This window comes from Parus major, chromosome 7 (assembly GCF_001522545.3).
Source record: "Parus major isolate Abel chromosome 7, Parus_major1.1, whole genome shotgun sequence".
In the NCBI taxonomy this organism is placed as follows: Eukaryota; Metazoa; Chordata; class Aves; order Passeriformes; family Paridae; genus Parus; species Parus major.
In genome coordinates, this window is record NC_031776.1 from 6,328,040 (window position 1) to 6,353,390 (window position 25,351).

At 38.5% G+C, this 25,351-nt stretch overlaps 1 protein-coding gene across 4 annotated transcripts in view; it reads right to left on the reverse strand.

Annotated features, from left to right (window-relative positions):
• Window positions 1–25,351, reverse strand: part of CALCRL (calcitonin receptor like receptor) — a 64,995-nt gene that overhangs the window by 22,063 nt on the left and 17,581 nt on the right. For 3 of the 4 annotated variants that reach the window (XM_015634850.2, XM_015634848.3, XM_015634849.1), the window contains exons 2-6: window positions 8,354–8,449; window positions 7,201–7,345; window positions 5,678–5,788; window positions 4,659–4,771; window positions 2,185–2,276 (exon numbers count right to left, since the gene is read on the reverse strand). In XM_015634850.2, the coding sequence (XP_015490336.1) occupies window positions 2,185–2,276; window positions 4,659–4,771; window positions 5,678–5,788; window positions 7,201–7,345; window positions 8,354–8,404 (512 nt within the window). In that variant the 5' untranslated portion in view covers window positions 8,405–8,449. Of the gene's footprint in view, window positions 1–2,184; window positions 2,277–4,658; window positions 4,772–5,677; window positions 5,789–7,200; window positions 7,346–8,353; window positions 8,450–23,573; window positions 23,674–25,351 lie in introns of those variants that run through there. The other variant, XM_015634847.2, reaches the window with a different exon arrangement.

Genomic DNA, 25,351 nt, shown 5'->3' on the forward strand with positions numbered 1-25,351 from the left:
ACGCAGCAAAATTCCAATCCCAAACAGTTGGTATTTCCTTTGGGGAAAAGTTCCAAATTTCTAGTCAAATCTAAAGATATCCTAATGATCAGAAATCCAAAAATCGCTGTCTGGAAATTGTCAGTTGTCAGTTTTGGAAAATGTTTTGGAAAGGACAAATTCAAAGACACCCCCCACAACAGAAGGAAAAAAAAAAAAAAAGTCCACCTGTTAAAGCTATGAATAATTATCCAAGCCTTAGCCGATACATAATACATCCTGGTATTAATCTAGGTCCTTAAATACCCTTCTGCTACTAAAAATACTTTAGAGGAACTGTACATCCCAAGAGAACAGCTTGCAGAGGACTTTCTTTAGCTTCCTTTGAATTTTGTAATTTCCTTTTATATCCCAACATAACCACAGTCTAGAAAATGTGGTTTGTGGGTCTGGATTCATTCCATGTGGTTCTCTGAGGAAGGATGATCCTGCTCCCAGAGAAGAAAATCCCTGGATGGTTAGACAAACATGACACAGGATGGCAGCATAGCAGATCACCTGCTTTTGCACTAAGTGCCACAAACAAAGATGACATTATTTTGGTTTTCATATTATGGTATAGAAAAATCACACTTGATACTCTGTGAACTTATAAAATAATTTCCTATTCCAAATCTTCTTTTCCCATGTGTTAAAGCAGTTTTCCTGTCACATTAGATATTTAGACTGCTAAACTTTCTGACATTTATTGCAACAGCGCTGACCTTTTTTACACAAAATCAAAGTTATAAGGACTGAGAGCCATTTCACACAGTGAGTTTCTGGAAGGGAAGTGAATTTGGAAAGGAGAAGCTTTGTTTTTACAGATCATACAAAACTAAATTGATTGAAAAACAATTATAAGCATTTTTCTCATGAAATGAGATCAGAAAAAGCTGAAATGTTATCTTGAATGTAGCCTTTCTTTTAAAATCCAGTAAAATTGAAACACTCCTGTTTGTTGGGGATTTGCAGAAGTGCTGTGGAAGGCTGGGGTAGTAATACACAGCTAAAGTGGAAAATGAAGTACTGCTTTCAGCCAGATGTGACTAAAAAGAACTTTTTTTTTTAATCAGCTATCAGCTGCCTCCACCTAATGAAAGCCCACAGCATGAGAAAAGCAGTACCCACTGCCAGTGTATCTGCTATTCCTATTTAAATGTCAGGAGGAAGTGGAAGCTGGAGTGAGGCAGCAGGGCACAGGGGCAGAAGTAGGTGAGTGTGAGGGGCAGATGTGCATTGCCAAGGAGAAGGTGTTTATGAAATGATTAAACCAGGCTGACTAGGGGAGCCCACGCTAGGCACAGCAGCAGCTGGCACAGGGAACAGCTCGTCTTTCTCAGCTCTGCTCATGTGGTAACACTCCTGGGTTCACCTTTCCAGCAGGCCTCAGCAGCTTCTTAAAGGAAAAGAAAAAGGAATCTTTCATAGGGAAGGAAAGAAAGCTCACCAAATATAAAGTATTAAGACTAATTTTAAAAGGCCTGTGTACTATTATGAGCTGTTGGGACAGCAATGATACACTGCTCAAACTTCCATTCAAGAAGGTGACATAATAACTGTTAGTCAGCAGATGACAGCCTGTCATACACAGTACTGTGAATCAAACAATGGGATTATTTTTATTATTTCTATTCTACTCTCTTAGCCTTACTTCCCTTACAGTCGTTGTATTTTGTGAGTACCACTTTGGAATGTTACTGTACCTATCAAATGTCATCACTATTTTGCTTTCCACTTGCTCTTTAGTTCAGTTGATACTTGGCATTACACAGAATCATAGAACATCCGGACTTGGAAGAGACCCACAAAGATCATTGAGCCCAATTCCTGGTATGAATACTTTATCATGTATTATACATATAGTATGACTAGTTTATTATGAAAAAAGTCCAGACATCATAAACCCAAAATGAACAAACATTTTTCCATTTCCTATTTTCAATATATCCTACAGCTTTTGGGTTACAGGTTTTTGATTTTAGATTTCTCAGAAATGAAAGCTCCATTTTTGTTACAATATGGAGTCCAATAGCAAACCTATATACTGGCTTTCTTCACCTTCCTGCTCTATCTAATTTCATTTGGATGGCTGGTGTTCCAAAGCAATGAAACCAGGGTTATGGCAACCACTGGGATTTGATGAAGGATTTTAGATATACTTACTTAAAATAAAAGAATATGCCAAGAGAAATCAGAAGTGATGCAATTGAAAGACCGTGTCCGATGATGGCCAAGTAATACAAGTTCAGAGCAGTCTGCAACACAAAAACAAACCAAGTGATTCAGACAGAGCTAATGCTGATAAAGCACATATTTTTACATCTCTTCTTGCAGTTAAAGTGATTATAATACTAATATGAAAAATAAAAAACACCCCAAACCATTTCAGGTAATGACAGAAGAAGTCCAGAACCCTGCCAAACAACATCCTACTAAAATCTCTCTCCATAGGGAACACAGCAGATTAATTGAAGCAATCACTAAAATTTACGTCTTACCAGTTAAAACATCAAGTTTCCAATATACAGTGCTATGGTTTTTTTCTGAGTATTTATATGAATCTGGCTATTTAGGTTCCTGTACTGGGTGCATTGCTGTCTGAGGCTTGACTCCTCTCTTAACACAACTCCCAAGTAAAGCATATGCTTCCTGTAAGAATTTATGTTATTTTTTTCCCCACAGATTTTTTCTCAGCATTTAAAGATACTTCCTTCAAAGTGAGCTATGATTATGGTACTGGAAATTCAGTTTTTATTGAGCATTTCAGGAAGGGCATGAAAAAAATTAACAATGACTCAAAACCAGTGAAGGCTATTATGTTAAATAGTCATAATTATGTTTTGATATTATATTGTGTTAAATAAGCCTGCTGCCAATTATGGAACTATGAAAATCTGGGTAGACACAAAAGGTAAAAAAAAAGGAACTGGTGATTTAATATTTGGAATATGTTCATGTTATCAATAATTCTTGTAGCTAATATATTAACTAACTAATTAGTTTTATCAGAAAGTAACAAACCTTTGCTTTCAGCCATGGAATATGTCTTGAAAAAAACCCTTGCTGCATTAAATGTAAGGTTATCATTTGGAACATAAGGAAATGAAGATTTTTAGGTTGAACCTTATACTCACACAATAAAGCACAACCAACTGGGTTCCATAAGGAGAGTTAGAGCACACAGCTAAATGCTCACATACTGCAAATTCTATCCTCTGAATTTATCATCCCAAGTTAGGACAGAGTAATTGCAGCTTGCTACGTATACTCACTTTGGAGATAATAAAAAAAGATTAAAGGTAAAGCTTTAAGTAGGTTGTAAGATGACACTTGAATTGTGCTAGCAATTTTCAAATTATAATTATTTTTTAAAATGAGATAACATCCTTAAAAATACCCAAACAGCAAGGCAATAGGTATAAGTGGAACTTACTGTGAGATTTGGAAAGTGAAAAAATGTGTGAGAAAAATCAAGTGTAACCCCAAAATGCTAAAATTTGAGATGTATAAATGACAACAGTCATTCTGTGACAGGTCCATATCCTGAATCACTCCTTCACTCAGGGACCAATCCAGGCAGAGGTGCATTTTAAGGATGTAGAGACTGCCCCCCTATTTAGAATGGGCACAAAAGCATGGTACAGCAGGAAGCACTGCTGAGGGCAGTAGCAATGAGCATTAGCACTGCACAGCAGCCACAGTTACTGTGCAGTGTCTCACCCACCTTGCAAGCACTGTGAGGAGATAATGCTGCTGAGCATAACAACACACAACTGCATCAAACAGCAAGGTTCTCCTTGGAGCTGCTATTCCATACAATGGCTTCAGATTTGTGACAGGGTTCAAATATGCTGGCAAAACAGCCTGTGATGAACTACCTCATTATTAATAAACAGGGATCATCATAGATCTGCTCCTTTCTGAATAATTTCCAGCTAAATATTAGCAAAAATCAATGAACTATGGCAATTCTACTAATAGAATTAAATTGCCATTAGCAAAATCAAAGTCTCATGATTTGAGAAAAAGCAGTAATAAAGTGTCTTATCATCTGTAACCATCTTTTTCCCAATATGGTTTTTAGGTAAGTACCCTAAGGCATTCAACAGCAACGGTGCAGTCAGTTAGAAACTCTATTACAGGTCAGATTTCTTGACACAATCTGCTACTACTGAGCCCTTTAACATGAGGTCCAAATTAATTTACAGCCTGTCCCAGTCTGTGGTTTGTATTCCTGGTTCTTGGGAATTCACAATTTCAATTTATTGCTTCTTCCCATGACTGAATGTTTCACAAACATAAGGAGTATTAGTGGACATAGAGCTGGGAAATGGGGCAAAAGATGCTATTTTCCCATTGTATCCTCACATATCACAAAGTAACTCTAAAAGGTCATTTAGAGATTTTATTTTTCTTTTTCTAAATCTTTTAATGGATGAGCATGTTCAAGATAAACTGAAGTCTATAAACTTAGCATCTATGGATAGACCCACACAAGTACAGAGCCTACTTCTGATACACAGAAAACTGCTCAAAGCATTGTTGTATCAACTCTGCTGCCTTCTGAATTTGGAAACTTTTAAAGATTCTCAGTTCAGTTTCTTGACACGGGTACCATGCACTCTTTCCTCTCCTACCTTCACTTTTTCATGTGTGTAGATATTGCACTGGGTGTAGTTTGTCCACGTCCTGTTGCTTTCTGGGTGTCTGAACCAATTCCCATTTGGATCACAGATCTTTGTAACTTTTTCTGTAATCAAAGTTGATGGAAAGAAAAACAAAAGAAGAAAAGTGAAAGAAAAACACAACAGTCAGCACTGAAATTCTCTTTGCTAATGCCAAGTATTTAATAAAGATTGGCAAACAAATGACAGCTTTATTAATATGACTAGAGAGACTTTGCTTGTTACTATGAATTCTGAGAAACTTGAGGCCGTTGCTTTTGCTTGGCAAGGGCAACCGATGATGTGACTTTCCTTAAGAAAACAAATAGATTTTCCTCTCCCATCCATTAAGTATCAAAATACATTGAACTAACTGTTAGAGAACTACCAGATGAAGTGACAAGAATGTTTAAATGGCTTGCTTAACATCCAACATGGAAACTGAAGCTTTACATCCTACAACTATAAATTAGTATTGGACAGGCAGGAAAACAAACAGCAAAACTACTTGAGAACCAAACTGGAAAACTGCTGGAAACAATGATTTTTATCATCAAATACAGGCATGAAAAGACCCTGGGAAATACAAAGAAATCTATGACATTTTCCACATGCTTACAAAGCTTAGCCCACAGAAAGGGATTCAAAGTGGGAGAAACACTTTGTCAACTTCAACTGTTAAATTGAGATAAAGGAGTAAATTGTTATTTCTGCTTGTCTGTCAGAAAAGCTCATCTCTACAAGGAAAAAAGTGTGATCTAACTTCAATTCCTACTCCCTAATCTACAGAATCCCTCAGGGACACAGTTCAGGAAAGAAAATAAGTAACTTGTCAGTTTTCTATGTGATAAAAGGAAAATGCAAATAATGGGTCTTGAGTTTCTGAAATCCTGGAGCATTAATGACTTGAGTGAGGCGAACAAGAGACATCAAGCCCCCAGACTCTCATTTCAGTAAGAAATATGCTGATGTAGAAGTCAATGCACTCATACCTGATGGGTTGAAATCCTGAAAGTAGTCAGGACAGCGCTGCACCGACACTGTTCCGGCAGCAACATCACTCCAGCACAACCAGCCATCCCAGGTCCTGTTGCAGTAAGGACCTGCAAACAGATTGAGACCTGAGGATAAAACAACTCTTGCTTCAGAATAGTCTTTCTAAGATAAGACATAGGACTGGGTTAGGTAGGTCTGCAGCAATTGGGGAAAAAAAAAATTTAGCAGTGATTGATTAAAAATTCACTTAACAGAGATAGTTCCTTACACATATATTTCTTTGAACACATTTTAAAATCTTTTCTCATTCACTTTGAAATGGCCAACATTTACGATTTCCAAACCTCAGATCTAGAATATGGTGGGCAAAAACACCTAAATCAATTCATATGCAATAATGTACCTTAGCAAAGAGGCTCTCACTTTCAAAGATGGTTTTCCTGAATTTATTTTTATTTTGTATGTATACTAAAATACAATGTACTTATGTTTGCTCATTCACAGAAAATACAGCGGTATCCCAGAAGCCATGAGAAGCCTGGCTGGGAGGTAGCTACAGCTGGTCTGCCTCAGGCTGGGCTAAGCCTGCAGCAGTCACCGTGGACAAACACTTCCCTAAGTGTCCCAGGAACAGGGAATCCAGTGTCCCTCAAGAGCTTGTTCCAATGCCTCATTGCTCACACACATTTCAACATCTAAAATAAACCTCCCTTCAGAATGAGCTGGCGTTTTATAAACAGCTTCTTTCCCAAAAGGCACACAGAATGACTGTGTGCCTCTCTACAAATTTCAAGATGTTTTTATTATCTAGCTTCAGTTTTCTTTCAAAGTCTTAATAATGTCCCCATCTCAAAGGCTGCAGTTCTCCAACGCCATGTAGTTCCTCCTCATCTGAAGATTTTCCAATTTGTGCAGATCCTCCTGAAGCTGTGAGGCCCCCCTATGCTGTGAGCATAAGCTTACAATGCCTCATTTGTATCCACTGCTGACTTCCAGGCACTCAGTTCCTCCAAGGAATCATTTCAGAAGAGAAAAAAATCTCTTTGTAAAAGAACACAATCACCTTTCCTTGCCTCAATAACCACTCAGTATTCCCAAAAGCTACCGAGTGAATACAGCAACAAGTGGAGTTGCTGAAGTCAGCTCTGAGTGACTTAACAGGAAAAGTAATAATGATACCAGCACAACCCTCAGAGCAGGGAAAACCGTGTGGATTAAGATACTTAAAATTTTTAAAGGTAGATGTGACCAGGCAGACAGAGGTATAATAAGAGCATGAAATGAAATGAAATGAGGTTGTAAGATTATTTAGTCATGATGTTGTGTAATATCAAAAGTGGTGCTATGGGCAGTTGGTATAACATATTACTTCAAGCATCCCCAAGTGATGTTTATAAAAAATTGGGAAAATAATTGCTAGCAAGATAAGAAATTAACATAACTAAAGGACCCTGTATTACTGCAAAAATATCTGTTGACGACTTGCACTAGTAAAACCTCATGAGAAAACAATCTCTACCTTCTTTCTTGTGAATAGGGTCTTGCATAATCTTCTGGTAGCATTCATACTGTGCTGTCATGATTTTATTCCGTGTAACACTCAGCTGGGCAAAGTCCATTGAGGTGTTCTGATGTCCCTCAGCTGGAGTTGCACTGGCAAAGAACTAAGAGGAAAAACATTTCTCTTAGAAAATCATGTACAAGCTCCAACAAACTTTTTCAACATCAATCTTTTCAAATATCATACTTTAAATATTATTTTACTGAAAGAGAGTGATTTTCTAATCTTATTACTGACAACATGATTTTGTGTTTTTCTGGTTAATTTAGCAATTCTTACTACTGAATCTTGATAAATGTCTCCTGAATGAGCATGGGGTAGGAACAATTGGCAAGATTTGCAAATAAGAATGGGAACATGCATAGAAACACTCACACAGTCAGAGGTTTATTTTTCCAAACCTCAGTGAATTATATCAAAGTTTAGACTAATGACATTTCAGTCAGGCCCAAAATGATCCTTTATGAAAAAAGACCTTTTTGTGCACTGAAACATTTAGCTTGTCCAGAGCTATTTGGTTTCTCTGAAGTTTGGTGAACCATAAAGTCAACCCTCAGAATAGAGAACATTATTCAAAAGAAAAGACATCCACTTTGACAGTTATTAAAATTAAAAATTGAAAAATCTTAGGAAGGTTGATCTTGACTAAAACCTGAACATTTTAAGAGCATTTTAATAGTAATTAAATATTTTATGGGAAGCTACTAAGCTTCACAGAAAAACCAAAGCCGCACATTGAACTACAGTACCACTGTTATACATGGGATGAAATTCAAATGTCTGAGGATGTCTCTGAATCTCAGTTAGTTGTCTCCTCTTCCTGGGCTCTGCAGGGTACTGACTCTGTGTCACTTGTCCACTGCTACTGTTCTGAGCCAGCAGAGAATATGCTGGATTCACCAGGGATAAATATTATTTGTGTAGCTTTGACAAAAGAATTTAAGGGACAAAAAAAAGTAGATTAAGATAAGATAAATGTAGTATCTGTTGTGCAGAAGCTACATTTGAACACAAGATTACCTCTTTCTGCACTACCATATTAATAATTTCTATGGTACTCTGTACAGGGCTCTTAAAACTGGAATTGATTTTAAAAATTCATAAGACTCACCATAATAACCAATAAGAATAGCAGCAAAAATGTGATCCAGATTTTTGTCATTTTATATCTGATGCAAACAATCTTATGTTGTAGAATGAACTCAAACTGCAATAGAAAAAAAAAAAAGCAAGCAATTAATGAAAGCCAAAACTGTTAAATATTTTCATATTTTTATTTCTGAACTAAAACAAATGGATGGAGGTCCTCAATGTTTCTATTCATGCACAGTGATGCCATGTGAAATACCCAGGGATGCACAATATGGTGTCAAAACAAGGCACTCAGCTCCTCAGCACTGAACTCCAGCAGCAAGGTTTTCCTGCACTGCTGCCTCCACTGCCTCAAGCAGCACCTTCAGAGGGTTTGTCCCTGGCAGGTGCCCAGTACCAACCCCACAGCAAACAGCCCAAGACACAAATTGCACCTGGGGCCATCTCTGCCTTTGGGAGACCCCAGCAAACTTCAGGTCAACTCCCTCAAATACATTCTGACTTTCAAACACACACATTTATTTCCCCTTTTCTTCATACCTCCTGATATTTAATTTTGTCATTTCTGGAATAACTGATTTAGTGAGAAGCCATTTCATCCTTGACTTCCAGCTGTGCAAAGATATTAGTAGTAATGCAAGAATTCATTGTACTGCAGTACCCGTAGTTCCTTTAGTTATCATTTGATGAAAACACAAATACCTAAGTCAGCTATGACCACCTTACACTGCAGACTCTTCTTGGAATTGATTCTTGAGGTGAAAAATTCACCCAAAGCATAAAATACATGGTTATTTATGAAGCATGTAGACCCTCTATCTAGTGTAACCCTGCTGTGACAACTGCACCAAAAGGAAGGAAAATATCAAAGAGTTTTGTCTTTTAATATTTCAGTGCCCTGAAGTATCCTGAGATCACAAAGCTGAGCCTGGAACTGAGATAAGAGCTTTTCTTCTGATTGCATCGTGGAAAAAGACCTCTGCATACTCAGTTTAGTTACTACAACTAAACCACATTTCCAAAATCCAAGGATCTCACTGCAGCAGCATTAATGAAGCTATTCTCAGCTAAAATAAAAGCAGTAACGTGCATGAGTTTAGCTCCTGGTACAGATGAATTCACTCCAACTCTCACACTGTGATTTAAGACGCAATCCTTGCATAGCCAGTCCCTCACAGAGCTCATCCAGCTCAGAGACCCCACTGCCAGAGAATCCAGAGGGCTGTGGGTGCTGTACCCACACACAAACCTGCATCCTGACCACATTCCCCCTCACATCACACTTGCTGTTGTCCTTGCAAGCTTTTCTTACCCAGCAGTGATGTGCTGTGGGAGAATAGGGGATGAAACAACTGGCTGTACGCTGGCCAGCAGAGATAACAGTACAAAAAGTCCTTTTTTTAAAAAAACCACCCCTGTCTCAGTCACAAAAACCAAGGATTCAACATTGCTACTCTTCTGCTTTTATGATGACCACAGTACAATAAACAGCATCTTGTAGGACATATTAGCTACTAAATAAGAAATCACTGCTGTTTATTGCATAGACTGATGCAAAGACAGGAAATGTGTTGAAAAATAAGCTGGGCCTGTTTAACCCAGACTAAAGTTGTATCCATAATCTTCCTTCTATTTTTACCAGTGGCATTCAATCCTGGAACACTGATTGCTGCAAATTGCACAGGTGAGGCTCTGAAGTTCAAATCATAAAGTGATTAGATAACTTTAAAAACCCTCATCTGTTAACTAAAGAAAAGTCTAAATATGTTTGTGCAGTGACTAAGGCTTGACAAAAACCAGATATATATCTAAATTAACAAAAGGGCAATATGAGCTCAATTCTGCAAGACAACTGGGGGCAACTATGATTAATTCCAACCTATCACATGTTTCATTCATTTACAGATGTGTCTGTTTTCCTAGGGGGAAAAACCCCTGACCTTCTAAGGAAATTGGAATTAATAATTTACTGTAATGTAAGTCAACAATATTTTCTCTCCCAAGTATGACAAAGCACATCTGTGCAGGGTTAAAATCCACAAATGATGTGCATAGGGCAAGCCAAGAGATGAAGCAAGTAAAAAATAGCAACCATAATTTAGTGTATGTATGTTTATCTATACATGTATACGAAAGTTCAAAATAATTTTTTCTGCAATAGTTCCAAAAATCCTTATGCTAAAACAAATGTTGGATGCAAGATTTAAAATGCATGTTTTTATACTGCTCTCACTTCACCTTGCTTATTTTAAATTAATCTAAATGATACAACATCATATAAACAAAGGCAGAAATTATCTGCTTTGATGCAGAGTCCAAGTTTACTTCTGTTTCACAATATCAAAAGTCATCCCTAAGCTCAGTTCCTTTCATGGTCCAAGTCTTTTCATACCAAGTAGTTCTGTAGACATTTCCTATCAACTGCTCCAGTGTCTGCTGCTAAATTATTAAGCCTTCCCAGGAGATAAAATGTTAAGTCAAGCCTATAATGCACTCTCTGCTTTCCACTCATTTCTCTCAGCTGCTAACATATAGATAGAAGAAAAACCCAACCACTACCTTTCTCTAAACATCACTACACTTATGGATTTAATTAGAAAATGCAGGATGAAGGTCATTCATCATGCCTTTTTGGACTGCAGGAAAGCATTTCTTGCATCACTACATGAATTCATTCACTCAACATTTATTCCAGTTAGCCTGGACAAGACACTTCCAAGGAAAATTAAACTTTCTTAGGGATAGACCGCAATATATTCCATTGACTGAGGCAGCAAGCCAGTACTGCTAAGAAGCTCAGGCTGCTTTTATTAATCATCTGCTCCGATGAGAAACAAACCAAACCTAATTCTCTGAAAGTTCTTTCCCTCTTAAAGCTGGGAGGTATTAGGCACACAAGAAATTAATAGTGAAAAGAGAAAATTCTTAGTTTTCCTTAATAATGATGCTTCCCAAGTTGTTCTGCTATTTTAAGTCTGACAAGTCTACTGTGGGGCAGAGAAGAGAAATGTATTTGACTGAGATTAATCTGAGTGTCTTGAATGGATCCCTTGACTCCACTCTGTGACAGTGTACAAAATTCACTCTGTGAATCTGCACAAAAGCCAGTAGGGCTGGCATTTACACAGCAGGTATTGACTGAAACTGAGTTGGTGTAGACAGCACTACAGCTACTGGCAGTCCTCTGGCTGAAGCATATTCCCAATAAAAGGGAACATCAGTGAGAGAAGAATGGGGAATTGTAAGAGTAAATCAGATCTTTGAAATATCATTTTTATTTCTGGTGCGAGTTTGTGCATTTAGTGAAGACTGGGATAACTTAAACAAAACAACAACAAAAAAGAAGCTGCCATTAATGATACACCCAAGACCCACATTGTGTTTGTCACTGATAGCAGTGACACCTACTGAAGGATAAGGAATTAAAAGGGAACTGCAAGCTGGACTTAGCTAAAATAGTTACTGGTATAGCTTTAGCAGATGTTCCCATTTCTCTTCCTCCTGCTTTCTCTACAGAGCCATCCTGCCTCATCAGCTGTTTCTACTTTTAACTTTTCCCCATCCTCCCAGGAGTAAGTGGCACCCTTGCTGAGCTCCAGACACTTCCCGTTTCAACCATACTGTAAAAGGGTTAAAAAAAGCAGTCATTAAAAAAGAAAAAGAAAAAAAGTATCATTTTTTTGAACTTAAAAACCACATTTAGTACAGAACAAAGAACATAGGCAGCTTCCACCTCAAGCAGTTCTCAAATCTGACTTCAAGTGAGAATGCAACCCTGTGGGAGTGGGACAGAAGGGAGAGCCTACTTATGGCACTGCAGGCCCATCCATAAATGCCCAAACATTTTTCACTGATTGATAATCTTTGATTTGCTAGAAGTCAACAAAACTACCATTCCCAATGACAACAAAGAGAAAGCCACAAAACTTGTGCTGTGTAAATTATATAACTTGCAGTGTGCTGTAACCTTGGAACACTGAATGTAAACATGTTTGCTTACAGATATATAACCTTCATCTGAAAATGGGCTCAGAATGGGTATTTTCTTGACACTTTGTTACTCTGGTTCTTTTTGGAGGGAAGCATACAACTTGAAGTATTTAAAACCTCAGGCAATGTTTGGTTGTTTCAGCCCGAGGTAAAGGCAAAAACAAGTTGCAAAATGCCCAATACTTTTCAAAGTGTCCCTAACTTTAATTGCTATTCAAATTGCACTGTTAATAAAAAACTCCCCCAAACCAACAAAACCCAATAGCCAGTAGCCTCAAATAGAGTTACAGACAGAGCCTCCACTTGCATCTTCACTCACATAAACTTTCTGGGAAATACTTCTCTGAGTAAAAGGGCTTCGTAAGTGGGAAGCACCAGCCAAGCAATAATACACACCAGATTCACTGAGTCCTGGACATGGACTGCAAAATGTCCACAGTTATATTAGAGAACAATGCAAGGCTGTTTGGAAATCTTCCTATTTGGGTAATCTGCCTTTTTTTTTCTGAGGGAATCACTTCTGCCAGGATTTAAACAAACTGCTCAATGGTATCCCATAACTGCTCACAGCTGTATGTGTGGGAATTACTCCATCCTCTTAATAATTATGGAGCTTGAAAGTAAAGGTAAATAAAATAATGCCACACAAATATTCTCTCTCTACATTTCTTTCCAGAAGTTTCTTGTAGGTAGAAGTTGTGGCACAATGGAATTTCCTGTCTTCTTGAGGATTAAAATAAAGAAACACAGTGGCATATCTCAATTTGTCCCTGAGTTATTCTACAGCAGGTAGACAGGTTCCTTGTGCATGTGGTAGGAGAAAGTCCTCACTGTTTAATTCCTGGGCAATGTGCTGTGCTGGTCCCATAGTACAGGTTTGTGCAAGTAGGAAATTAGGACTGGCTCACTAAAATGTTTCACATCTTGTATTCTCTTTATTAGCACACTTTTTGCTTTTGTTTTTGCATCGCTCTGGCTGCATGTCAGAGGCCTTGCAGAGATTGCAGAACCATCTGCATATGAGATTACACAGATTAAATTACTCCTGGGTGATTCTTCCCATGAATAGCTTTTGGCAACTATTCAGATAAGTTTTGTCACCTGCACCCAACAGAAATTACTAGCAGTAATTGGCAACACTTGCAGCCAGTTCCAATAACAGCTAAAATTTTAAGAACCTATGACAGAGTGATAGTGGTGCTAGTTTTCCTCTATTTTCTAACATTTCTTTTGATCAGTTCACAGATGTGGATGACACATTGCAAGTTTTTCTGAGCAGGTCCAGTTAAAATCCAAACCAACCAAAAATGCAGAGCAAAAATGCCACCACAACAAAGGTTTTGGAGGAGGGAATGTCTACAAGGTTCTTCCCCATGCGTCTTCTGCAATTCTTGCCCTTGGTCAGTATTACTCCTCTCCACACAGCATACTACAGAGCACATTTTTTGTGGTTTTGTCCATCACACCAATTTTGGATCTTTAAAGATTTCCACTGATAAAAGCAGTAAAAGCATTTCCTTCTTGATTTTACACTGAAAAGTCTTTTTTATGGCCCTTGTGCTTTCCCTATAAATTATGAAGGCTCTGCCCCTCCTTGTCCAATATGATGAACTTCCTACTGACTTCAGGACATACACAGCCAGCAGTACAGATCAGGCAATGCCATGTGGAAGAAAGGCAAGGACTCAGTGAGGGTTAAAGTTACAAGTCAGCAGGATATCTAACCCTGCCAAAGAAATACAGCATAGTAACTTTAAAAATATTGAAGCAAAGTAAAATTACTTGTCTCTTCTGAGGAACTGGCTGTTAAAGGAAGGCAACAGAGATTCTGGCAAAACAAATCTTTACCAAGAGACTGCTGGGGCTTTACTCTCAAGAGATGCAACTGTGATTTCCAACAGTTTATAGTTCTTAATGCCTGCAGAGTTTCCAGTGAGTGCTATTTGACTACTACTGTGTAAGCACATTGTTATGCTTATTTTACAAGCTTAACCCTTTTCACCCCATAGCCTTAACCCAGCTGGATCTTGATGCCTAAAATCCATCAGCATAGCTACATATGCTGCCAGGCATAACTCACCACGTTCAGTTCAAAGTTCTGTAAGCCATGGCACTGAAATTCCAGAGCAATCACTCCAGCACAAAGAATCTTTGAAGGGAGGCTGCTCTGCTGAATGAAGTTCTGTAAAAATCCACTATCAAACATCCTAGAAACAACTATTAACAGAAAGGAAGATGATAGCAGGCTAGTGAATGATTGAAGTCTAATAGCTGATGGATCAAGATGATTTAGTTTTGGTACTTCCCTTCTAAAATTCTTTTTTAAATATTCCTGTTATAGAAATTTTAAAAATGGGCTGAAATATATCCAAGTAAACTTCCCTGAAATTTTACTTCTTCCAAAACAACCGCTGTGATGTGGCAAGGATGGTCCAATTTAGATGCTATTTTAAATAAAAGGGAATAGCTCATGACATTCATTCTTTTCCATGGCTTTCATTCTATTAACAAGTTGAAGAGCTCCCACGTTGTTACTAGGTATATAACTATAGTTACCTAGATACATTTATATATGGATAAGTCTCTTAGCCATAGGATTTAATTTTAGTTAGCCCTGCCAGAAGCAGAGAGATGCACTCAATGAGCCTCATGGTCCCTCTCAACTTCAGAAATCCTTTGACATATGTGAAAATACAGTATAGTCCTCCAAAGAAAACTTCTCCGAGCAAAATTCTTTCTGTTTTGAATCAAAGCAAAGAAAATATGAATTTATGAATTCACCGAACAGACCTCAGGACTTGTGTACCGCCCCTTGTTGAGATGCTGAAGTGAGATTTTTTCCCAGCCACTGCTGTTTAAAAGCTGCAGACTGTACTGTTGCTCTATCTGCCCCTTTCAAACAGTGTTTTTTATTTGAATGTCTCCATTTGATGCTGTTTACCAAGTAATGACCCAGAAGAGATCCAAAGGTTTTTTTGTGAAAATGTTTTCGACATGAAACAATTTTCTCAATTGGCTGAGTTTTAAAAGTTTTTTGTTATTTCTTCATTGACACACACTAATTTTACAAGAACAAGTATTTCCACAGTTCAAAGACTTTTCTCAAGGTCAGAACAAGGCAATGGGAAAATGAGTTAAGCAAAATGTACCAGGACTTTTGTTTTTTGCAGAGTTAACCACTCAGGCTTTTTCTCATTGGCCCCTGCCCAGTTTGGCAGCTGAGCATATCCTACGAAACTTACAGGTTTTACACTACTTTCTTTTAGATTCCTATTTAGAAGTGTGAATATTTATGCACAAATATATTCTCATTCAGTTATAAATAAAGTGAAAAAGTGTCAAAATACGATTTTTTAATGAAATTGTTAATTTTCAGGTGGACTGTGGCACAGCAGCAGCTCAGAGCAGGATGGGGAGCAGGTGGCCAGGAAAGGGAACTATTGCCAGGACAAACAAAGTGCTGGTGCAGCCACTGCATCAGAACAGTTGTCCCAGCTTTGGGGTCACCTTTGGTCAATGACTTGACCAGAACTGATGAGCAAAGTATAGAGATAAACTCTTCATGGAAATGTCAGAAGCATTATAGAATTCTGATTTTGTGTGGCATTTCTTTCTTTTACTTAAAAAGCACCCCAAACAACAACAACCAAACAAAACCCCAAAAGGCAGTACAGAGAACTAAAATATCCCCAAGGCAGCTTTCCCTGGCAATAATTTTAGTCTGGCTAAGGATGAAATTTCAGATGGAAAGCTCATGCCAAATATTAACATTTTCTCTCATCAGACATCTCTGATGCGTTTACTAGTCCAACAATCTTCAGGTAAATTTAAGGCAGCTTCAGAAAAATTCAGCTTGGTATACTTATTTAAAACAAAATAAACCAGCTACTTCAAAGCCTTTACCAGGTCAACCTAAGCCACCACAGTTCAGAACATTTCCTCTTAAATTTAAAATCTCACATGCCAGAAGTCAAAAGTGCAAGCTCTGGAATATTTCACCCTGTGAATATTAGACAATACATGTTATACTGTGCTAAATTATCAAAACTACTAATCCATCCTGTAGAAAAGCCAACAAGCAGCAGCCAAAACCAACCTTTTGAATTCTAGTGGTCTGCAGCTTGTCTCCCTTGCTTCAATTAGCTACAGATATTCCCCATCTTTCCTATATTTTCACATCTGCTGCACTACTAAAATGGCACTTTAACAGCAAATGGTTTAAGCTGGGCTCACACAGGGCATGCTGGCTCTAAAGGAGTCTGTGAGACTCAAGAAGGTTAAGCCACAGGTAGTTAATCTCAACAGTGTGGATGGAAGGAAATTACCTTCTATATATTTTTCAAGTCTATACCTGCATATTGGTATATACACCACACAGACACGGGGCCTGTGCTCAGAACGGGGGAGGAGGGCAAAGGCTTGGGAATGACCTCTAATGGAAGAAAACCATGGATGCAGATACTCAAAGGGCACACTAAGAAAACATCAAAGCTTTTCTCTTTACATTTATAACCAGAGCCTTCCTTTTTATCACATATACAGGAAGATATCTCTCTCCTCACAGACTAGATGCAGAAATTGTCTTAAGGCAGCCATAAAGTTGGCAGTGATAGGTTTTCCCATCCTCTGCCCATATTTCCTTCAGAAGATAGATACCAAGATACTGCTAAAGCCAATGGTATTTTGCCTTAACACTCTTCTGTTGATCTGAGTTAACATTAGTTTTCCCAAACTGAGGGAAGTATTAATATAAAAAGTATGGTTGTTTCTAAATCTTCTAAATGGGAATTACCTTCAGCTTCATCCACACCCTGCCACACCCACAGGAATATCAACATAAGCAAAACTCCAACACTGGCCGAAACATCCAGGAGAAAGAAAGTTTGCTAGAGATGTCAGTTTAAAAGACAATGGCAGGATCAAAGCAATTAACTAACCAGTTAATTAACAAAATGAGATCCTTTGAACAGAGGCAAATGGCTGCACAATGGCTGCAGTAACCCCTCTCAGTATTTGCCCAATGAATTCCTCATTCTGATCCAGACCCAGAGGGCAAAAAATAACTGGCACCAGTATAAACCAGAGAGTCTCAGCTTGTTTTGTTACATACAATCCCCCAAAGGGCACTTACGACTGTTTGGACAGGCAATGCCATTTTCAACCACCTAGAACATATTTTAGTGTTGATCTTTATGAAGTATCATGGTCAATGTGTACTTTTAAAAGAGCAATTTCTTTTTTACCTGAGTTCAGTCTTTTAGTCTGAGTATCTAAATAGTAATCTTTAGCACCAATTGAAATAATACATTTCTCTATCTTTTCTGAAGTACCACTTAGGCAAAATTTCTTCCACCTGAAATTGTATATAATCCTTAACTGAACGTAAGCAGCTAAGCCTTTTCTAATTTTCAAATCTGTCCAGCAATTGCACCTTGAAGTCTTAACTTACATTTTGAAATAGTAGAGAGAAACAATGCTGAAAACCGGACAGGCACAAGTCTAGCTGGCCTTATACTTCAGTTGACACCCTGTTACATTTTCATGCTGTTAAAAGAGAAAAGACTGTGCCACTGAAAAAAACTCTGCTTGCAGAACTTCTGCTGCTGTGAAAGGCATGAGAAGTTTGAAATAGCAAGAGCAGTGGGTGGGGGAGCTGCCAATTTGGCCGGCACACAGTCTGAAAGGCACACGTGTATCTGAGGGTCAGCACGGCCCTCACCGCCATCCCCGCTGCCGCCCCGCGGTGCCGCATCCCGGCATTGCTGCACGCCGGTGCTGTGTGTGTCGCTCTCCTCACTGCACATTCCGTCTGCTCCATGGAGCTGCAGAATGAAACCCAGCATTGCACATTATCACATAAACCCCTCTGCTCACTGTCAGGCAGAGAGTTTACAGACAGTGCCAGCTGCAATCTGTAGGAAGCAGTGTGAATGTTTCCATGAATTCAGTTGAAGATCATATGCTCAGGGTGTGGCCGTGGGAAAGACCAGTGTATCTTACACACAGTCCCTAAAGTCCAATTAGTGTTCCTTTAATTACAAACAGACTTTTCCATATCCTTTTGCAGTATTCCACCCTCTCTTACCTGAATGAAAACCAAAATAAAATACTATTAACATTAAAACTATTACATAAATTGGACACAAAAATCTCTGCCTTGATAAACTGGAGTATCACTCGGACAAGATACTTCATGAAGATGAAATATTACATCTCAAATGTAATAAAACACTACAAGCACTATAGTTACAGCAGAGGAATGTGTACCAAGCACAGCTATTCTTGTCATGAATTGCAAACAAATTTTATTTGCACATAATTTATATATTTAAGCACATTTTCTCCCTCCAGATGTAATTATTAACAATAATATAAAGGCAGGAAATGTAATGGAAAATCTCAGTTTAAAGCTTGTCAAAACTGCAAGCAAATGAAAATTTCCACTGCAAGCATGGAAAATATTATATGGCTTTAATATAGGTGCCCATATTTTCTGCATACTCACATCCTGCATTTATTTGCCTTGAAGAAAAAATAAACCTCACAGAAGTCTCAGACTGATTTCACACTCCAGAGAAAAGTCCTTGGCAGAAACAAAATGCATGGATTTTGATGAGAAGCTTTTATAAGGATGTCCACCCAAATTAAGTTAAAAAAGAATAATTTGAGTTTGTATTTGTATAGAGCAGATCCTGCCATTGTTCAGTCAGGGTCTCAGACACCAGTGCAGAATTCACAGGTGTTAGTTTGGCTTTGATACACAGCTTGGACATCAAACTTGCAGGCATTACTTTTCTCAGACTGAGGTACCAAAACTCACTAAGAAATGCACTTGGCATGCATTTTTAATTTGTTTTTCCTACACTCTAACTTAGCAAGACACCTCAAAAGACTCATCCATTTCAAGCACCTTCAGAGATTCTGGACTTGCACCCCTCAGTTGTGACCCTCTCAAAACGGTATTTGTATATCCTGTTCCACAGAGCATGTGAAAATTCAAATTCATCTTGCTGAGCAATTTTGTTCACAGCTGCTTGCTTGGCAGTGATTTGGTTGAGGAGGGAAGGGAGGGAGGAGGGAGAGACAATTTTCCAAGCAATGGGGAAAAACAGTACAGAACTTTCATCATCAATGGCCTTGACATTGCTGGAGCCAACGGAAACAACATCACCCAAGTGACTCCATGCAAGGCAACCATTCAGACACAAAAAAATCTCCTGCATTAATTTCTATCGTGGTAGCTTATGCCAAGCTTCCTTTGGTGAAATCCAGATTTCTCCTGCATTGGCTTCCTCCTGCTGTTGATAGAGCAGGATATTTGGTGAAAGAAGCAGGTAATGAATGAGATATTCTGAATTAATCAGCACATATGCTGGAGAACTGTGTTCTCTTCAGAAGCTCTAAGAACAACTGGCTGTGTTTTTCCAAAGGGGCTATATTAAGATAGCAGACACAGGATTTCTGTACTAAATTCTAACTGGATGAAAGTTTTGCTGGCAGGTGAATTCCCTAACAGGTACGTGACTTACAGACGCTGTCAGTGATTTTATGGAAGCAAAAATGCCTGGCAATTGATACAGGCCTACAACACAAAAAACGGGTAACAACTCCTGAGGTAACTTCTCACTGCCAGAAGTCCTCCAGGATTCCAAAAGAAATACAAATTTGCAAGAATAAAGCCTGGTTGGATCCTCCCCAAGCAGCAAATATATCTCCCTTTCTCAGGACAGTATTAGAAGACAAGTACTGCAAAAGTCTATTTTAATACCGCGCAATGATGAATGCAGCATACAGAAATCACAAAATAATTTTTATTGTTGGTGTTCCCTTGTGATAGCTCAAGCCTTTACTGACTGTGCAGAGCTAAACATCGTTTCTGTACATCATTCCAAAACTAGTGGCATTTTGCAGATGGCATTAGTTATTCCAGATATCACATAAATGTTTTATAGACCAGGAAGCAAAGTACTTCTAGCTTTGTCTAAGCCAAGCATAGAATGGATTAGACACAGACGCCGATCAAGAAGACAACTTTAATGACATAAAGACAAATCTACGTGTATTTGGGTTTTCTACTCTAAAAGACATCATTTCCCAAATATTAATTCAATAAGATGTTGAGATATCAGAAAGCATCATTTGCAACCACCAGAATAAGTAAATCCACTCTCATGTCATTGCCACGAGACAACTTCTATCTTTGAAGGCATTACTGATCCTCAGGCTGCTTCATTACACCACTTTACAAAGCTTTGGAGAACAGAAAGAGACTTTTGATGAGTGTTTTTAAGGAACATCAAGTGGCCATCACCCAGAGATCTGAACTCTGAACCCCACTTGGCTGGTGATCTCTGAGGGTCAAACATTACATGAAACATGACTCTAAAGCATCTGTTGGAAATCAGACTACCAAACCGATGGGGAATTCATTGTAATCCAAATGTGGGAGCCAAGTCAGCTACTGAAAATATATAATGCTACCAAACGTAGAATCAATACCCTGTGAAGAAAATGGTTTCAGTTCTAGCAAGAAAACCATAAAAAATAGCTCTTCAATGCCATTTTTCCTGTAAGGTCACAGACAAGTACCAAAAAAGAATATAAAGGGAAGACAAGAGAATTAAAAAAACCTGATCCTAAATCAGTTGAGAGTCAGTTGATATATTCAGTAAGGGCTTTGTGAAAGAATTCTTAAGCCATGTGTGGCTCTTACAGACATCTATTGTGGGAGGTATTTTAACCAGCTTCATGTCTGACATACAATCTATGGGATATAAATAAATTTCAGCTTCTAATACAGATATAATTTTCCTTCCCTGTAGGAGTGAATAGCAGTGAGAAAGTGCCGTGTTCAGGATCAGTCCACTTGGATTTACAGTTTTTGAGAAGCCTACAAAAACTGTCAGTTTTTGAAGGCCATAAGTAATAAAACCCTTAACAAGCTGGAGAAAAAAAAAAAAAAGAATTTGAGTGATCTGCCCACCACCACTTTGCACATTGTATTCCAACTGAGGTTTAAATATCCATTCAGCAATTAGCAATGGATTTATTATTCATTTCTGTTGGGACTGTCATCAGAATGACTGCAAATAGAGAGTAAAATTCCTTGGGTTAAAAGAAGACCCAGAGAAGTGAAAAATCAAGAAAATATAAACCAGTATTTCTGCTAATAAATTGTCATTTATTATCTACACTAGTTTTTCACCTGGAGTTGTACTTACCTGCCTCTGAGATGGTCTCAGGACAAAAATCCCTTCTAAGGCTGTAGTTTGGATATTAATGCCTCTCACTAGGGACACATGAGTTTAAAGGAACATCTCCCACAAGGAATTTTCCAGAGTTAAGTGTCATTCAAGTGAGACAATCTACCTGAACAATCTCCTTGCTCCTAAGAAACGAGGGAGACTCTTCCCATGCTGAGAAGAAACCATTACCTAAGGTGACCTCCTACCTCCAGCTCTGTCCTTTTCTAATCTCTGCTACCCATTTCAAGCACTCACCCCACAGACTGAACTGCATTTAGCAGCATTGTGGATGTCACTTCCCACTTTTCTTAGCTCTGCCCCAATAACCAAACTGATACAGCTTTACATCATGTTGTACCTGCAATTCCCAGCTGGAAACTGGAGGTTACCTATTCGATGTAATGAAAATCAAGTGTCACATCCCACTAAGTAACAGCCCCCTGCAATAGACAGCCACTGATAAAGGTGACAGAAATGTCTGATTCTGGTAATCTGCTAAGCAGTTACCTTCGGTTTTCCTGATTCCTTCCTTACTCCCATGAAGACCTAAGAGGAACTGGAAATCTCCTTTACACATAATCACAAAGCAATCTCAACTCTTAAGCAAGCCATCCTGACAGACGACAAGAATGTCTAAGGAAGGACAAGAACCATGAGAAAATTACTTGTCACAGAATGTATTCCTAGACAAAAATGTGAAAAATACTACAACGTAAAATAGAATACAACTTAATAATTAATTTTTTAAAAAGTAATTTAATAATTACAACTTACTAAAATAAGATGTGTAATATGTTAATGCTAGGTATCCATTTAACACCACAGCACATTCAAAATCCAGTACCTGCTAATTATCAATACTGAGGATCAATTTAAAAATCTGCAGATGTAGGAGTCAAGCCTTCATTTAGATTTTGACACACTCAAATAAAAAGTGATTTTGAACAACTCTATGGTCTGTTTAGTTGGGGAAATTTATTCACAGTGGTCAAAATACACAAAGGAATTCTTAAATCTCTGCACTCCGAACAAAACAAAGGAACTGAATGCGTGTTAACTTCAGAAGCTAACTTGAGCTTTTTAAATACCAGCACCATCAACTATTTTGCTCTCCAAAAAATACCCCAGGGACACCCACAACACATGCTGGTGCAGTGGAAATGGACCTGCCCAGCTAATCAGGATCATTCTTTTTATTTTTAATTGACCTTTTACAGTTGCAAAAGGTGAACAACACACACACAGCTATTGAAGGAAGCACAAACCCATTAGAAATACACTTCTGTCTCTCATTTTGCTTTCTCCAAACTGGTAGAGGGGTAATCAGTCTCTAGTACAGTCTCCATTTGCAGCATGGTTGCACTCTAACTGCACACATCTTGCCAGTGCTGCTCTCACCTGTGTGGGTCAGGAGATAGATCAAGAACAAGGGCTGAACTCCTGCCTCTCACAGAGCTCCCACTGCTCTCTGAGATGCCCAGAGGGTGTAAGAGACACCTACCAACCCTGGCACCGATGGATCTGCTGTATCCCGATGGACTGAGCCAGCCCTAATGGGCTTCCCAGGAAATAGCAGGTGCCCGAGTGCTGGCTCATCCCATCCCACCCCAGACACGGAATACCTCTCCTATAAGTGCCTTCCCTATAAACAGCTGAGCTGAAGGAACAGGAATTATAATAATTAGAAAAAGAAGAACAAAATGAGCCCCTCCAAAGCAAACCCACACACAAAAAAAAAGAAAAATCAGAATTAAAATTTGATGAACAATAAAAGAAACACATAGCATGTTTGCATTCTGTTCAGTTTCACTGAAGTCACTGAGTCATAACATGCTCAGAGCAGAATCAACTCAGAAACAAAAGTCCTGAGAAAAGGGGGTCACACACACTGGGCCATCTCCAAGCACTGCAAATAAAGGGCACGTTGCTAAGTACAATTTTTAGAGCAACCCCAACAAGAGCTAGGAGAACACAATGAAAATTAGCACAGAGCTAAAAGCTTGCCTCAGCAGGGTTGTCAGCATCCAGAGCCTGGCAAACACGACTTGAGCAGTTTTCCAGTGACTGCAGTGTCCCAGTCATCAGGACAGATGAGCACTGTGGGCAGCCTCTAATTTGTCCTGTTTACACAGCCCTTCTTGCAGGAAACGGCTCCTCCCAGAGTTTAAGGGACCAAAACAGTCAAGTGATCTTGAAGTACAGAGAGGAGGTGGAGGAAAGGGTGGTATTCTTTCCCATCAAAGATCATTTTTACTTAAATATCATTCTGTGTTGAGCTTAGACTCTTGTTTCTGAGGCTGTAATTGACACTGATGAACTTTGCCAGACAGCCCTAAAAATGGCAGCTCTGAAGGTACAATCTTAAAAAAGCTGTACACAAGCACCTTCTCTGCTTCCCAAGGCAAAAAAAATGAATGCATCTTCCTAGAGACAATGTTTGACAAAGAGATTCATATATTCAAGGAGAAATGCTATTCTGTATTGAAATAAGACCAGGCTGTGAATCTAGATAGTGCCTTGTACAATTAGTAAGTCCTTTTTCGCCACATCTGTAAGAGCTGAAAAGCCGAAACAGAACATGCACTAAAAATGAATAAATAAATAAAGTGCATCCGCATTGCTCAGTGAGGTCTAAGTTTTGCTCAAGGTCTCTTCATGGACCTTTGGTGACTGTTCAGCTGGAAATTAAAGGCCCAAGAGATTTTTGTGAAAGCAGAAAGGGATATCCTGAGTCCCAGCCAGCAGCCTAACAATGCAGCTTCCAACACCAAGGCCTGTGTGATTGTGTTAGGAACATCACTCATTACTGCAGACTCATGGAGTCTACTTATAATTCCACTTTAGCTATTAAAAATGTTCTATTTATCAAAGATACTAAACTTCAAGCAATAGGCTCCTACTCTATAAAAATCAAATTATGACTTGTAATTACTTTTTATTTCTCAAAATATTCAGGTAGTGAGCTTTGAAAGGTACACTGTGTAGTACCAATATATTTATTGGGAAAGACAATTTTCACAATTTGCACAACTTAGGCCATGGAAAGCCCATTTCTAACTTCACTGTCATTTGTATTTGACCTCTGACCAGTGTAACTTGAAATTTTCTTTATGACAATCAGTTCTAGGCTTCAAGGCAAAAAAAAAATAAAAATAATAATAATAAAAAAAATCCAAACCCAAACCAAAATTCAAACAAAACAAGACTAAACCCCCACCCAGTTTATATTAATCTCTCATTGAAAACCCATACATCTCCCACTGTTTTCTACCATGAAATAGCTCAAATGAATTTCTCTCAGCAACATCCTCTCTCCTGCAGGACTGTGACATAGGTGGAGATGATCACTGTGGGACTGCATTAGTTTCTTGGCAAAAGTGGTTATGACGTACTTGCTGCTACATCCTAAGGCTTGTTAGCATTCCTTGTCCTAGCTGGATCTACACCCCAGAGGGATAACTGAGGAGTTATTGCAGAAAGCCAGGATCTGAGCTGTGGATTTCAGAATTAACTGCATTTATGTGCAAGGGATGAAATGCTTCAGTAACTTTTGTGTTATTGCAGATTACTTCCTATTTGCACTGAAGTTCATAAAAGTAAGAAAGCAGAACTATCTAAATTATAAAACTCTAAAATTTCTAAAGACAAATCTTTACACTCTGAAGGCAAATTTATGTCCCATGCAACAGTTAAGCTACAAACTGTTTAAAACTGAAAATCTCTAAGTTCTGTCATTTTTTGGTAAACCTGGAAGTTAATTTGAATTAGGGTCTTTTAATTTA